Source organism: Borostomias antarcticus (assembly GCF_949987555.1).
Source record: "Borostomias antarcticus genome assembly, chromosome: 26".
Taxonomy (NCBI): Eukaryota; Metazoa; Chordata; class Actinopteri; order Stomiiformes; family Stomiidae; genus Borostomias; species Borostomias antarcticus.
In genome coordinates, this window is record NC_140259.1 from 9,921,379 (window position 1) to 9,934,088 (window position 12,710).

General features: G+C 48.3%; 1 protein-coding gene across 1 annotated transcript in view; it reads left to right on the top strand.

Annotated features, from left to right (window-relative positions):
* The window catches only part of LOC311326265 (3',5'-cyclic-AMP phosphodiesterase 4C-like), a gene marked incomplete at its 3' end in the record, with an annotated part of 35,851 nt that extends 26,563 nt beyond the window's left edge, over positions 1-9,288 (top strand). Inside the window, exons 7-15 of the mRNA XM_084459138.1 lie at positions 2,368-2,461; positions 4,354-4,550; positions 5,013-5,111; positions 5,820-5,984; positions 6,181-6,280; positions 6,774-6,928; positions 7,311-7,433; positions 8,095-8,277; positions 8,809-9,288. Of these exons, the coding sequence (XP_084315264.1) occupies positions 2,368-2,461; positions 4,354-4,550; positions 5,013-5,111; positions 5,820-5,984; positions 6,181-6,280; positions 6,774-6,928; positions 7,311-7,433; positions 8,095-8,277; positions 8,809-9,288 (1,596 nt within the window). The remainder of the gene's footprint in view (positions 1-2,367; positions 2,462-4,353; positions 4,551-5,012; positions 5,112-5,819; positions 5,985-6,180; positions 6,281-6,773; positions 6,929-7,310; positions 7,434-8,094; positions 8,278-8,808) is intronic.
* Positions 9,289-12,710: the final 3,422 nt, after the last annotated feature.

Consider the following 12,710-nt stretch of genomic DNA (forward strand, 5'->3'; position numbering starts at 1 on the left):
CCGCTCCTCTCCCGATAAAGCCCCGCCCCTCGATGCTCCCCTCCCATCATCCCCTGAACAACCAATCAGATCCGTCTCATTCACCCAGCCCCTGTACTAGGCAGCAGCTGATTGGACGGAGGGAATCCCGCATGCAGGCATTTGAGGGGGAGATACGCACAGATAGAGAGAGAGGCATTTCTCATATTCTCTCTCTCTCTTTCTCTCCCTCCCTCTCTCTCTCTCTCCCTCTCATGCACACACACCCCTCCTCTTTCTCTCTCTTTCTCTCTTTCTCTCTCTCCCACACACACACACACACACACACACACTCCTCTTTCTCTCTTTCTCTCTCTCCCTCTCACACACACACACACACACACACACACACACACCTCTCTCTCCCTCTAACACACACACACACACACATTCTCTCTCTCTCTCTCTCTCTCTCTCTCTCTCCGTACGATGATAATACCGTATGAGCGTGGTTGCTGAGCTCTGAGGGGGGGGCTGCTCTCAGCCACTCACCCTGAGGGTGTGTACCCAGCTGGACACTTCGTCTGTCCCCCTGCTCTCCATGTCGTGCCCCCCCCCCAACCCTCTCTGGGTGTGAAGGACACCTTCTGTCTTCGGCCAAGGGTCGCCCAGTCTCTCAAACGCACAATGGACGTCGCAAAGTCTGTGAACGGAGCCCGTTCGCTTGTGGACTCTTCTCCAGCTGAGCTGCGCTGCTTTTTCTGCTTTGGGGTGTGTGCGGTGGCGGGGAGGGGATCGTTGACCCGGCATGCGTGACTCGGAGCCGACGGCCCCGGGTGGCTCGCCTGGATGAGCGGACGGGTGAGTGGAGAGCAGTCCGCGAGCTTTGTTTACACTGTTTGTTGTTTGTTGACGTCCCTCGTTAACCCCCGGTCCGGGCTCGTTGCGTCAGCGCGTCGGACGCTTCGGTGTGAACACCCCCCCCCCCACGTTGTCTGAGGAGAGGAAACCGCCTTGTGACAGGAAGTGTGTTTGAGCATATTATAAATATGCGCAGAGTAACCGACTCTAAGCCTTCAGAGGAGTCAGTCCGTCTCAGCAGTGTGAAGGGATTGTGCATTGTGTTGCCTCTGGGTATGAAATGCGCTATACAAATAAAGCTTTGATTGATTGATTGATTGATTGATTGAACGGATGACTGAGGCAGCCTTGTCGGAGTTACACACGCTGGTCCATTACAGCGCGAGGTCTGTGCGCTGTGGGATATGTGTTGTCTAATATAGAAGTGTACAGTGTGTGTGTTTAAGCTCATTTGGGTGATTATGTATCAGGATGTGTGAGTAGGACTTTTTTTTTATTGAGCTGTTGAGTCATTCCTCCTGCAGTTCGCTCAAAATACAAAATAAAAAGCATCAAACAAAACCACACCCCCAGCGTGCGTGCGTGCGTGCGAGCGTCTCCTTTAAGAGGTTTGACTGCCCCTCCTCCTCTTGTGCGATGTTACATAACAACCTGAATGAATTGCCATGCCGTTTTTTTTTTTCTCCTCACTACCTTAGTTTTGGGCAACTATTGTTGTATCATAATGTTATTCTATTTGTGTGTGTGTCTGTGTGTGTGTGTATTTATATAATTTTGCATCTTACTGTATTATACTGTTATGTGGTAATGTAATGTGTAATCTTCATGCAAGAAGATTGTGAAAGGTCAACAATTATTACAATCTTGAAATTATCTGCTATTTACCTGCTAAGGGACATCCACAGCTACATGAATGGTAGAAAATAATGTCTGTCTGTCTGTCTGTCTGTCTGTCTGTCTGTCTGTCTGTCTGTCTGTCTATCCATCCATCCATCCATCCATCCATCCATCCATCCATCCATCCATCCATCTATCTATCTATCTATCTATCTATCTATCTATCTATCTATCTATCTATCTATCTATCTATCTATCTATCTATCTATCTATCTATCTATCTATCTATCTATCTATCTATTGGACTGTTCATGTACGGTAGGCTCTAGAAAGAATTACTCATAATACAGGGGCAGATAAATCTACTGAATCTGTTAAAAGCCACCATTCACCCATCCACACACACATTCACACACACATTCACACACACATTCACACACCAGTGGCGGCAGCTGCCATGCAAGGTGCTAACCTGCTCATTGGGAGCAATTTGGGGTTCAGTGTCTTCTCAAGGACACCTTGACATGTCAGGAGGAGCCGGAATTCGAACCGCCGACCCTGCAATAAGATTTAGTTTTAATATTTATGTCTGTTCAAAATGCACTTGCCGTGACATACTGCATACTAATGTCTCCACTGTGTTGGTTTGTTTGTCTGCTGCCCAGTTTAAATAATGTCTCCACTGTGTTGGTTTGCTTGTCTGCTGCCCAGTTTAAAAGGATGCTGAACAGAGAGCTCACACAGCTGTCAGAAACCAGCCGGTCGGGAAACCAGGTGTCAGAGTACATCGCCAGCACCTTCTTAGGTGAGTGACTACAAGTCCACATGAATGTCCAGTACTGATTCTCATCCCGGCCGCGTCACACTCAGTTGCGAACCTATCCAGAGAGTGCTGGAGGTCGCAGGCAGATGATGTCATCAGGACCACATCATCTGCAAATAGCAGCGATGCGATCCCCAGCTCACCAAACTGCAACCCCTCCTCCCCACGGCTACGCCTCGATATCCTGTCCACGAAAATCACAAACAGGATTGGTGACAAAGCGCAGCCCTGGCGGACGCCAACACCCACCATTTTAAGCACAATCATTTGTTTTTTCCCCCTCAGTACCACCTGCAACCGCTCTCTTCAGGTTAAGCGTCTTTCTCGACCTTGAAAGGCGCTGTATAAATCAAACACATTCAGATTGTTATAAATTCATTTCAGAAGTGGGTCGCGCACATCCCAAATGAATTAATAAGGCAGGTGCTGGACTAAAAAAGCATATGTATCAAAGAAAATAAGAGTCCGCACACTGTAGCTCCCATTAAGATTATTTATGGACAAAAAAATATATGAGTGATGTTTCGAGCGACAACGCTCTTCCTCAGACAACTCGAGTTGTCTGAGGAAGAGCGTTGTTGCTATAAATTAATTTCCCCTCTTCTCCACAAGGAGACACCAAGCAGTATGTTCGTAGGAGGACCTCCCACTTTCTGAAGGACTTCCTGAACTAATAAAAGCCTGGTTAGCTACTTCCTGCTCTTTGTTCCAGACAGTTTACCTGAGGAAGAGGATGCTAACATCACTGTAGCTGATTTGTTTGCATTCGCATCATGGAGAATGGTTCAGGTGGAGCTCCTTACAGATATTACAAGGCTTCTTTAGTGTGCATTTGTCTAATTTGAGTATTCTCCCACATTGGCTTCACCTATCCTTCTCTTTGGTCCACTTCATAATGTCATTCTTGGAGAGTTTTCTGAATTCTATGCATGAACCTAGGAAAAGGTCTCTGATATTACAATAGGGGCAGGAAGGCTGCGGCTGGTTTCCATGTACCTGTCCTTTGGTGTAGGCTCAAGGTGTACCATCTGTCAGAGGCGTTGTCGACAAGTAGACAGAGGAGCCCTGTTTGGAGGGCTGGTGTTCCTTTCCGGTTCGCGGTCTCTCCTGTTTGAGGAGTTCATCAGCTCTTTCTGATGTGCGTTGGGCTCTTGACTTTGACTGGAGCCAATTGGAAAGGACAAGAAGGGGGTGCGTTTGATTTGCCTGCCCAGTCAGAATGCCCCGATGTATACAGTACTCAAATGAATCTCTGTACTGCACATGGAGTTTAATGAGGAGTCTATCAACATGAGAGCCACATTTTAATTCAGATCCATTGGGGTCTTCTAGGGACAGTAACATTCCTACTAGGACATGGACAGACAGGGACAAGTTATCAAAGGCCTCTACATCACCTATGCGAATAATGGGGGAGTTCAATATAGCTCTTATTTCTCTCTGAACTACTAGTCTTGGTAGACCAAATCTCTCTTGAAGGGCTAGGAGAGCAGACATAGGGTCAGATAACTGACCTGTTTCAGCCTCAAAAACATAAAGTGACTCTTGATCAGCACCTGATCCTAGATCAGCAATGCTTATCTGAGACGTTTTGTCAATACCAGCCCAAATCTGAGAGGGAAACTCTCCACCAAGGCCTCTTAGACGCCTGTGTTCAGACTGTTGTTTGGGATTTGTGGTGATGGAAGCCATTTTGCTGGGTTAAGACATGGTTTCAGACACTATGCACTGAAAGCAGTTAAACCTATTCAAGAGTGTGGATTTTCCCTTTTGGGATCATGGTTTAGGACCTGGAAATGACTTGAAGCTAAATACATGTTTGTGTGTGTGTGTGTGTGTGTGTGTGTGTGTGTGTGTGTGTGTGTGTGTTCCAGAGAAGCAGCATGATGTGGAGCTCATGTCGTCTGCTCCCAAGGAGAAGGAGAAGAAGAAGAGGCCCATGTCTCAGATCAGCGTCGTGCGCCAACCTGTCCAGACCCCCGACCAGACCCCCATCCAGACCCCCGACCTCACAGCCAGGCAGATCCCTCGCTTTGGGGTCCACACACACCAGGAGGATCTGCTGGCCCAGGTGAGCGCACACACACGCGCACACACACACACACACCAGGAGGACCTGCTGGCCCAGGTGAGCGCACACACACACACACACACACACACACACACACACACCAGGAGGACCTGCTGGCCCAGGTGAGCACACGCGCACACACACACACACACACACACACACACACACACTCACACACACCAGGAGGCCCTGCTGGTCAAGGTGAGCACACGCACACACACACACACACACACACACCAAGAGGCCCTGCTGGCCAAGGTGAGCACACACACACACACACGCATACACACACACCAGGAGGCCCTGCTGGCCCAGGTGAGCACACACACACACACACACACACACACACACACACGCATACACACACACACACACACACACACACACACACACAGCTCCACTGGCAGTCTTACCATCTTGAAATGAGATGACATTTTCTCATCTGATCTGTTGGCGTTCCAGGAGTTTGAGGACATGACCCGATGGGGTCTGGACATTTTCAAGATCGCTGAATACTCCGGGAACAGACCGCTGACTGTGGTCATGTACGCCATCTTCCAGGTACAGTATTCATCTGTCATCTGATAAATGGTAAATAAACTGCACTTATATAGCGCTTTTCCACCTTAGCGGCACTCAAAGCGCTTTACAATGGCCTCTCATTCACCCATTCACACACACATTCACACACCAATGGCGGTAGCTGCCATGCAAGGTGCTAACCTGCTCATTGGGAGCAATTTGGGGTTAGGTGTCTTGCTCAAGGACACTTCGACATGTGGACAGTCGGAGCTGGGATTCGAACCGCTGACCCTTCGATCACTGAACCACCCACTCTACCAACTGAGCTACAGCTGCACACATCTGATGTTCCTTATCCAGCATCACAACGCTCCGGTCAAAACCTCCTCAAATGTGTTGTTGTTATCATATCTGGCCTCCAACCATTGTGCGAATGGATTGGACTGAAACCCTCTTTCAACGTTTAGAATACCCAACTGGGTTATTGAATGGGTTTGGTTTGCGCTGTAGTTAACCCTTTTAACCCTGAAAATACGGTGACAACATTTCGAATATTAATTGGATTTTCCCTATAATACTAGAAAGCGCAGTTTCTCAGCTTTCAGCAAGTGTTGGAGTGAGGAATTTTTTTGATTTGTTAGATATTTTTTTAAATATTATTAAATATTTGTTAGATATTTTTAAAAAGTTGCTGGTGACGTGGTCGTATTAAAAGGGTTAAACCACATCTCTCCCTCCCATCTCCAGGAGAGAGACCTGTTCAGGTCCTTCCAGATCCCCGTTGACACCTTCATCCACTTCATGATGACCCTTGAGGATCACTACCACGCCGACGTCGTTTACCACAACAACATGCACGCTGCTGACGTGGTGCAGTCCACCCACGTCCTCCTGTCCACCCCCGCTCTGGAGGTACGGAATGGAACGGTCCGTCATGAGACATCTCCTCCTCCTCTGCTCTTCAGAGATGAGGAGAAAGAGCAACGCTGGTCAAATCTGAGCAGAGAATATTTTTCTTCAGTGAATTTGGGCTCATAGTGTGTTCAGTAAAGGTGTTTATATTCAAGAGAACATGTTACTCAATGGATGTTTTCTTGTTTGCTTCCAGGACGTCTTCACCGACCTGGAGGTCATGGCTGCTTTGTTTGCGGCGGCCATTCATGACGTGGATCACCCTGGGGTGTCCAACCAGTTCCTGATCAACACCAGTACGTGTTCCTCTCCCTCAACACCCTCGGTTCAGCACGGCCTCTGGCTGAACACAGGCTTTCTGGAGCGTGTGGAAATATTTTCTGAACACAGATTATTATGTCCAGTCCTGGACCCCCCCCTCCCCTCAGATAAAAGAACAACATTGAGATGCTGCGTTAAAATGACCCCCCAGGAGGGTTGGATCGATGTGTGGAGAAACCTGTCTAATATAATGATGATAACATTGTTATAAAAGATATATAACCGTTAGTTAACCGGCCACGCCTGTCTGTCTGTCTGTCTGTCTGTCTGTCTGTCTGTCTGTCTGTCTGTCTGTCTGTCTGTCTGTCTGTCTGTCTGTCTGTCTGTCTGTCTGTCTGTCTGCCTGTCTGTCTGTCTGTCTGCCTGTCTGTCTGTCTGTCTCTCTGTCTGTCTCTCTGTCTCTCTGTCTGTCTGTCTGTCTGTCTCTCTGCCTGTCTCTCTGTCTCTCTGCCTGTCTGTCTGGTCCAGACTCGGAGCTGGCGCTGATGTACAACGACAGCTCGGTTCTGGAGAACCACCACCTGGCTGTGGGCTTCAAGCTGCTGCAGGAGGACAACTGTGACATCTTCCAGAACCTGGGCAAGAAGCAGAGGCAGTCCCTGAGGAAGATGGTCATCGACATGGTGAGCCTCCGGCACGCACGCGACAGGTCATGACGGCAACATGTATTATGGATTATGTTCTTGTGTATGTTCTTTTTTTGTTTTGTTATGTCCACCAACGAGGACCATGTTGGAAACAAGTGTCTAAGTATGCTTTTATCATTCTATCCTCTGGGATGTACTGTTTCTTTGTACTTTTACCCAATAAATCAATCAATCAATCAATCAATCAATCAACAATTTACTACTTCTCTTTGACGGTTCTACATGGCGCCTCGTGATGCATTTTATAAAGAGTCCATAATAAAAACAAGTATGATATTTTGTGATATTTAGTGTACTAATCATTCAGCCATGAGGAAATCCCTGACCACATGTGTGGTAATGGCGTTATGGCGTGCAGGTGCTGGCCACAGACATGTCCAAACACATGCACTTCCTGGCCGACCTGAAGACCATGGTGGAGACGAAGAAGGTGACCAGTCTGGGAGTGCTGCTACTGGACAACTACTCTGACCGCATCCAGGTGAGGAACCAGGAAGTAGCACGCGCGCGCACACACACACACACACACACACACACACACACACACACACACACACACACACACACACACACACACACACACAATCCGCCTCACGTTTCACACAGCGCTAGCTGACTTTGTTTTTATGTATTTATTTTCACTGTGTTTGCAGTTCTCATGTATAATATAAGTGTTGACCTTGTGTATTTCTGTTTGTTTGTATGTATTTATTCTTGCCAGGGCCTCTTATCCAGGCCATCATTGAAAATGAGAATTGGTTCTCAATTGATTTTATCTGGTTAAATAAAGGTGAAAAAAAACTCCGATCAGATCAGTAACTTCTCTCAAAGGAAGACAGGAAGGAAGTGTGTATTTGAAGAGTTCAAACTGGACTTATTCTTGTACTGGCATTGTCCGTATGATGCAGTGGCGCCATCTAGTGGAGACAGTGTGGTTAATGCAGTTGAGTGAAACTTATCAACTTCATGTCGGTGATGCACAGAAAACCTCGGTCCACACTCTGACCATCCTGGGCCCTGTCTGTCGGTCCACACTGTAACCATCCTGGGCCCTGTCTGTCGGTCCACACTCTGACCATCCTGGGCCCTGTCTGTCGGTCCACACTGTGACCATCCTGGACCCTGTCTGTCGGTGTGTCCAGGTGCTGCAGAACATGGTGCACTGCGCTGACCTGAGCAACCCCACCAAGCCGCTGGAGATCTACCGTCAGTGGACCGAGCGCATCATGGTGGAGTTCTTCACCCAGGGAGACCGCGAGAGAGACAAGGGCATGGAGATCAGCCCCATGTGTGACAAGAACAACGCCTCCATAGAGAAGACCCAGGTAGCGGTAACACTCACACACACACACTCACACACACACACACACACACTCACACACACACACACACACACACACACACACACACACACACACACACACACTCACACTCACACTCACACACACACTCACTCACTCACTCACTCACTCACTCACGCACGCACGCACGCACGCACGCACTCACTCACGCACTCACGCACTCACACACTCACTCACTCACTCACTTACTCTCTCACACTCTCTCACACTCACTCACACACACCTCACACTCACTCACACACACACACACACACACACACACACACACACACACACACACACCTTGAAGTCACAGTTTCACACTCACTCTTGGGTCTCTTACACACAATCTCTCCCATAGACACACACACACACACACACACACACACACACACACACACAGTATCCCAACAGCTCTCTTGAGTAATCCTATTCCTATGGCCCTTAACAGTCACAGATTGACCTCCCTCTAACCAGGCGGAACAGCCACCCACCCCCTGCTGTGTCTCTCTCCAGGTGGGCTTCATCGACTACATCGTCCACCCTCTGTGGGAGACGTGGGCCGACCTGGTCCACCCCGACGCCCAGGACATGCTGGACACGCTGGAGGACAACCGGGAGTGGTACCAGAGCATGATCCCCCACAGCCCCAAGGGCCAGGACCAGGAGGGCGGGTCTGGGGGCGCTCTGGGGACCAGCACGGCCTCCGTGGGGGACAAGTTCCAGTTCGAGCTCACCCTGGAGGAAGAGGAGGAGGAGGAGGAGGAGGAGGAGGAGGAGGAGGGGGGGGGAGGGTCGGACTTGGAGAGCCCCCCCGAGGGTGAGGCCCTGGCCCCGCCTCTCCCCCCGGATCCTCTCCGCCGCCCCGCCCCCTCGCCCCGCCCCCGGCACCGCAGGACGTTGGTCCCCCCGGAGGGGGAGGGGGAGGAGGAGGGGGAAGACAGAGGACTCCGGCAGGAGGGCAGCGCGGTGGCGCTCCTGCATCTGGGAACGTAACCCCGAGCCCCCCCCCCCTGCCTGGGCGGGGCCTTTTAACCAGCCTGTACTCACCACAGTCCCTTTACACTGGAGAGACACGCCCCTCTGGGAGGACACAGACGGGGAGACCCCCCCCCCCCCCCCCGTTTTTTAAAATCTTGTCGAGCAAGAAGAATCGTTTTAAGCCTCTTTTTTAGGTGCCAAGTTAGACCTTTTTATTCAATCCTGCTTTGGGTTGTTGGAATACGTGTTCAGTGTCTGAGTCAACACTGAGCGTCTGAGTCAACACCGAGCGTCTGAGTCAACACTGAGCCTCTTGACTCAACACCGAGCCTCTTGAGTCAACACTGAGCGTCTGAGTCAACACTGAGCGTCTGAGTCAACACCGAGCGTCTGAGTCAACACCGAGCGTTTGAGTCAACACTGAGCGTTTGAGTCAACACTGAGCGTTTGAGTCAACACTGAGCGTCTGAGTCAACACTGAGCGTCTGAGTCAACACCGAGCCTCTTGAGTCAACACTGAGCGTCTGAGTCAACACCGAGCGTCTGAGTCAACACCGAGCGTCTGAGTCAACACCGAGCGTCTTGAGTCAACACCGAGCGACTACAGAGCAGCAGTGAACCAGACTAACAGGGCTCCTGAAAGCATGGAGCTCTAACGAGAACCGAGCGTCTTCCTACGAACGAACGACTACGTGGGATCTCCCGACCGGAGCAGTACAACAGGATCATGGTTCGACAGGGTCTTGAGACACCGTACAATCGTACACGATACTCTTTTAAATGAAGCCTAACGTGCCCTCGTACGTTTAGCCTCTTGTGAATGATGAATGATACGTTTTACCAAATACAGTATGTACCTGCCGAGTGAGAGAGCTGTGATTTAAACCTCAGGGGATGAAGAGAAAATGATGTAGCAAAGACTTGTTGGGTGCCCCTCGACATACAGACTGGCTGGTTTAGCAGATACAGCCCTGATGCAGCCTAACCTGGCGTTCAGGCTAGCCCTAACACAAAGAAACACTGAACATGAACGTTTAGTTTAGTTTGTTTAGTGATATCTCTGTTGCAATTGATGAAGAACTACATTTCCCAGACTTATGGAACCCCTAGTGGGGGTACAGATTTTTCAGCAACAGTAGGCATTACATTTGAAGACCTGCTACCGTTGATAAGAAATAAGACCTTTTATGTCAGATTAGAAATGTGACATTTTCCCAATGAGAAAAAGAGACTTCAGCCTTCGTATGTTCTGGGGTACCCAACCCAAGCTCCTCTGAACCCACAAAACACCACTTACACTCATTTTTTATATATGTTTATTTTTTTGTCTACGTGATCATGTTTAATGTTGATGCCACACATTTTATTTTGATTTGCTAATTTTTTTTAAATGTATGTTTGTCAATATTTTGTGTATCTGCTTGCTTTGAACGTGTGGTGATGAGGGTGCCTCGTTTCAGCACTTTACCGTCTTATAGAGGACCCCCACAGCCTGGACAGGGGAACTAAAGGGTTGTTAGGTTTTTACAGACATTGCAGATCAAAATATAATTAACATAGTTGATGGAATTCCCCTATTTTACAAATGTCCACACAGTGAATTCTGAATTGACAGATTTGTTGGTGAGAGAAATTGCTCACTTGTTTCAACAGGAAAACCACATCCCTCAGCCTAAATCAACCTTCTTTATTTTTTTTACCCCCCCCCCCACAATTTTTTTTTTTTTTATGAAACTTGTATGTAAAAAAAAAAAAAAAGAAGAAAAAAAAAAAGAGGTTGATTTAGGCTGACAGGTTTCCTAAAATATATATATATGCAAATCTAACTTTGACATTAAAAAGTATTAGTTTGAGTATTTTTTCAGTGATCTTTGTTGAATGTCATCATGCAAATCTGATTAGATTGAATGAATGTTTTTTTGAGCTGTTTGCTGAATGACTCAGTGAACAGGACTCTGTTTGCTGAATGACTCAGTGAGCAGGACTCTGTTTGCTGAATGACTCAGTGAGCAGGACTCTGTTTGCTGAATGACTCAGTGAGCAGGACTCTGTTTGCTGAATGACTCAGTGAGCAGGACTCTGTTTGCTGAATGACTCAGTGAGCAGGACTCTGTTTGCTGAATGACTCAGTGAGCAGGACTCTGTTTGCTGAATGACTCAGTGAGCAGGACTCTGTTTGCTGAATGACTCAGTGAGCAGGACTCTGTTTGATGAATGACTCAGTGAGCAGGACTCTGTTTGCTGAATGACTCAGTGAGCAGGACTCTGTTTGCTGAATGACTCAGTGAGCAGGACTCTGTTGGCTGAATGACTCAGTGAGCAGGACTCTGTTTGATGAATGACTCAGTGAGCAGGACTCTGTTTGCTGAATGACTCAGTGAGCAGGACTCTGTTTGCCGAATGACTCAGTGAGCAGAACTCTGTTTGCTGAATGACTCAGTGAGCAGGACTCTGTTTGATGAATGACTCAGTGAGCAGGACTCTGTTTGCTGAATGACTCAGTGAGCAGGACTCTGTTTGCTGAATGACTCAGTGAGCAGGACTCTGTTTGCTGAATGACTCAGTGAGCAGGACTCTGTTTGCTGAATGACTCAGCGAGCAGGACTCTGTTTGCTGAATGACTCAGTGAGCAGGACTCTGTTTGCTGAATGACTCAGCGAGCAGGACTCTGTTTGCTGAATGACTCAGTGAGCAGGACTCTGTTTGCTGAATGACTCAGTGAGCAGGACTCTGTTGGCTGAATGACTCAGTGAGCAGGACTCTGTTTGCTGAATGACTCAGTGAGCAGGACTCTGTTTGCTGAATGACTCAGTGAGCAGGACTGGCTTATGGAGGCTCATTTCTGACTCTGTCGCACTAGTAGATTTGACTTATAATATTATACTGCACAACTTTGGGCAACTATCCTACAGAGAAATACTCAGATAACGGGTTACATCATCTCCAACATGCTTAGATGAGAATACCTCGTTGAAATGTGAGACTTCTTGTAATATTTCAGTTTTGTGAAGCTTATAGGGAAATCACCACAGCACAAATGTTCATAAACATCTCTTTCACAGTGTGGTCAACTAGCTTGGGTAATTAACACTAACAGACTGTACTCTTCCATGGGGAAGCACTTAATTCACTAGTATTTATTTGACAGTATTCCATTCACTCAGTAACAGCTATGACTAAAGAGAAGAGATATAGTCTAGAATGAGACCCGAGACCCAGACTTGACCCTAGATCATGGAGACCCAGACTTGACCCTAGAGCCTTGACCCCTGACCCAGGCCCAGATCCAGGAGACCCAGACTTGACCCTAGATCCAGGAGACCCAGACTTGACCCCAGATCCAGGCCCAGACCATGAAGACCCAGCCTTGACCCCAGATCCAGGCCCAGATCATGGAGACCCAGCCTTGACCCCAGATCCAGCTCATGGAGACCCAG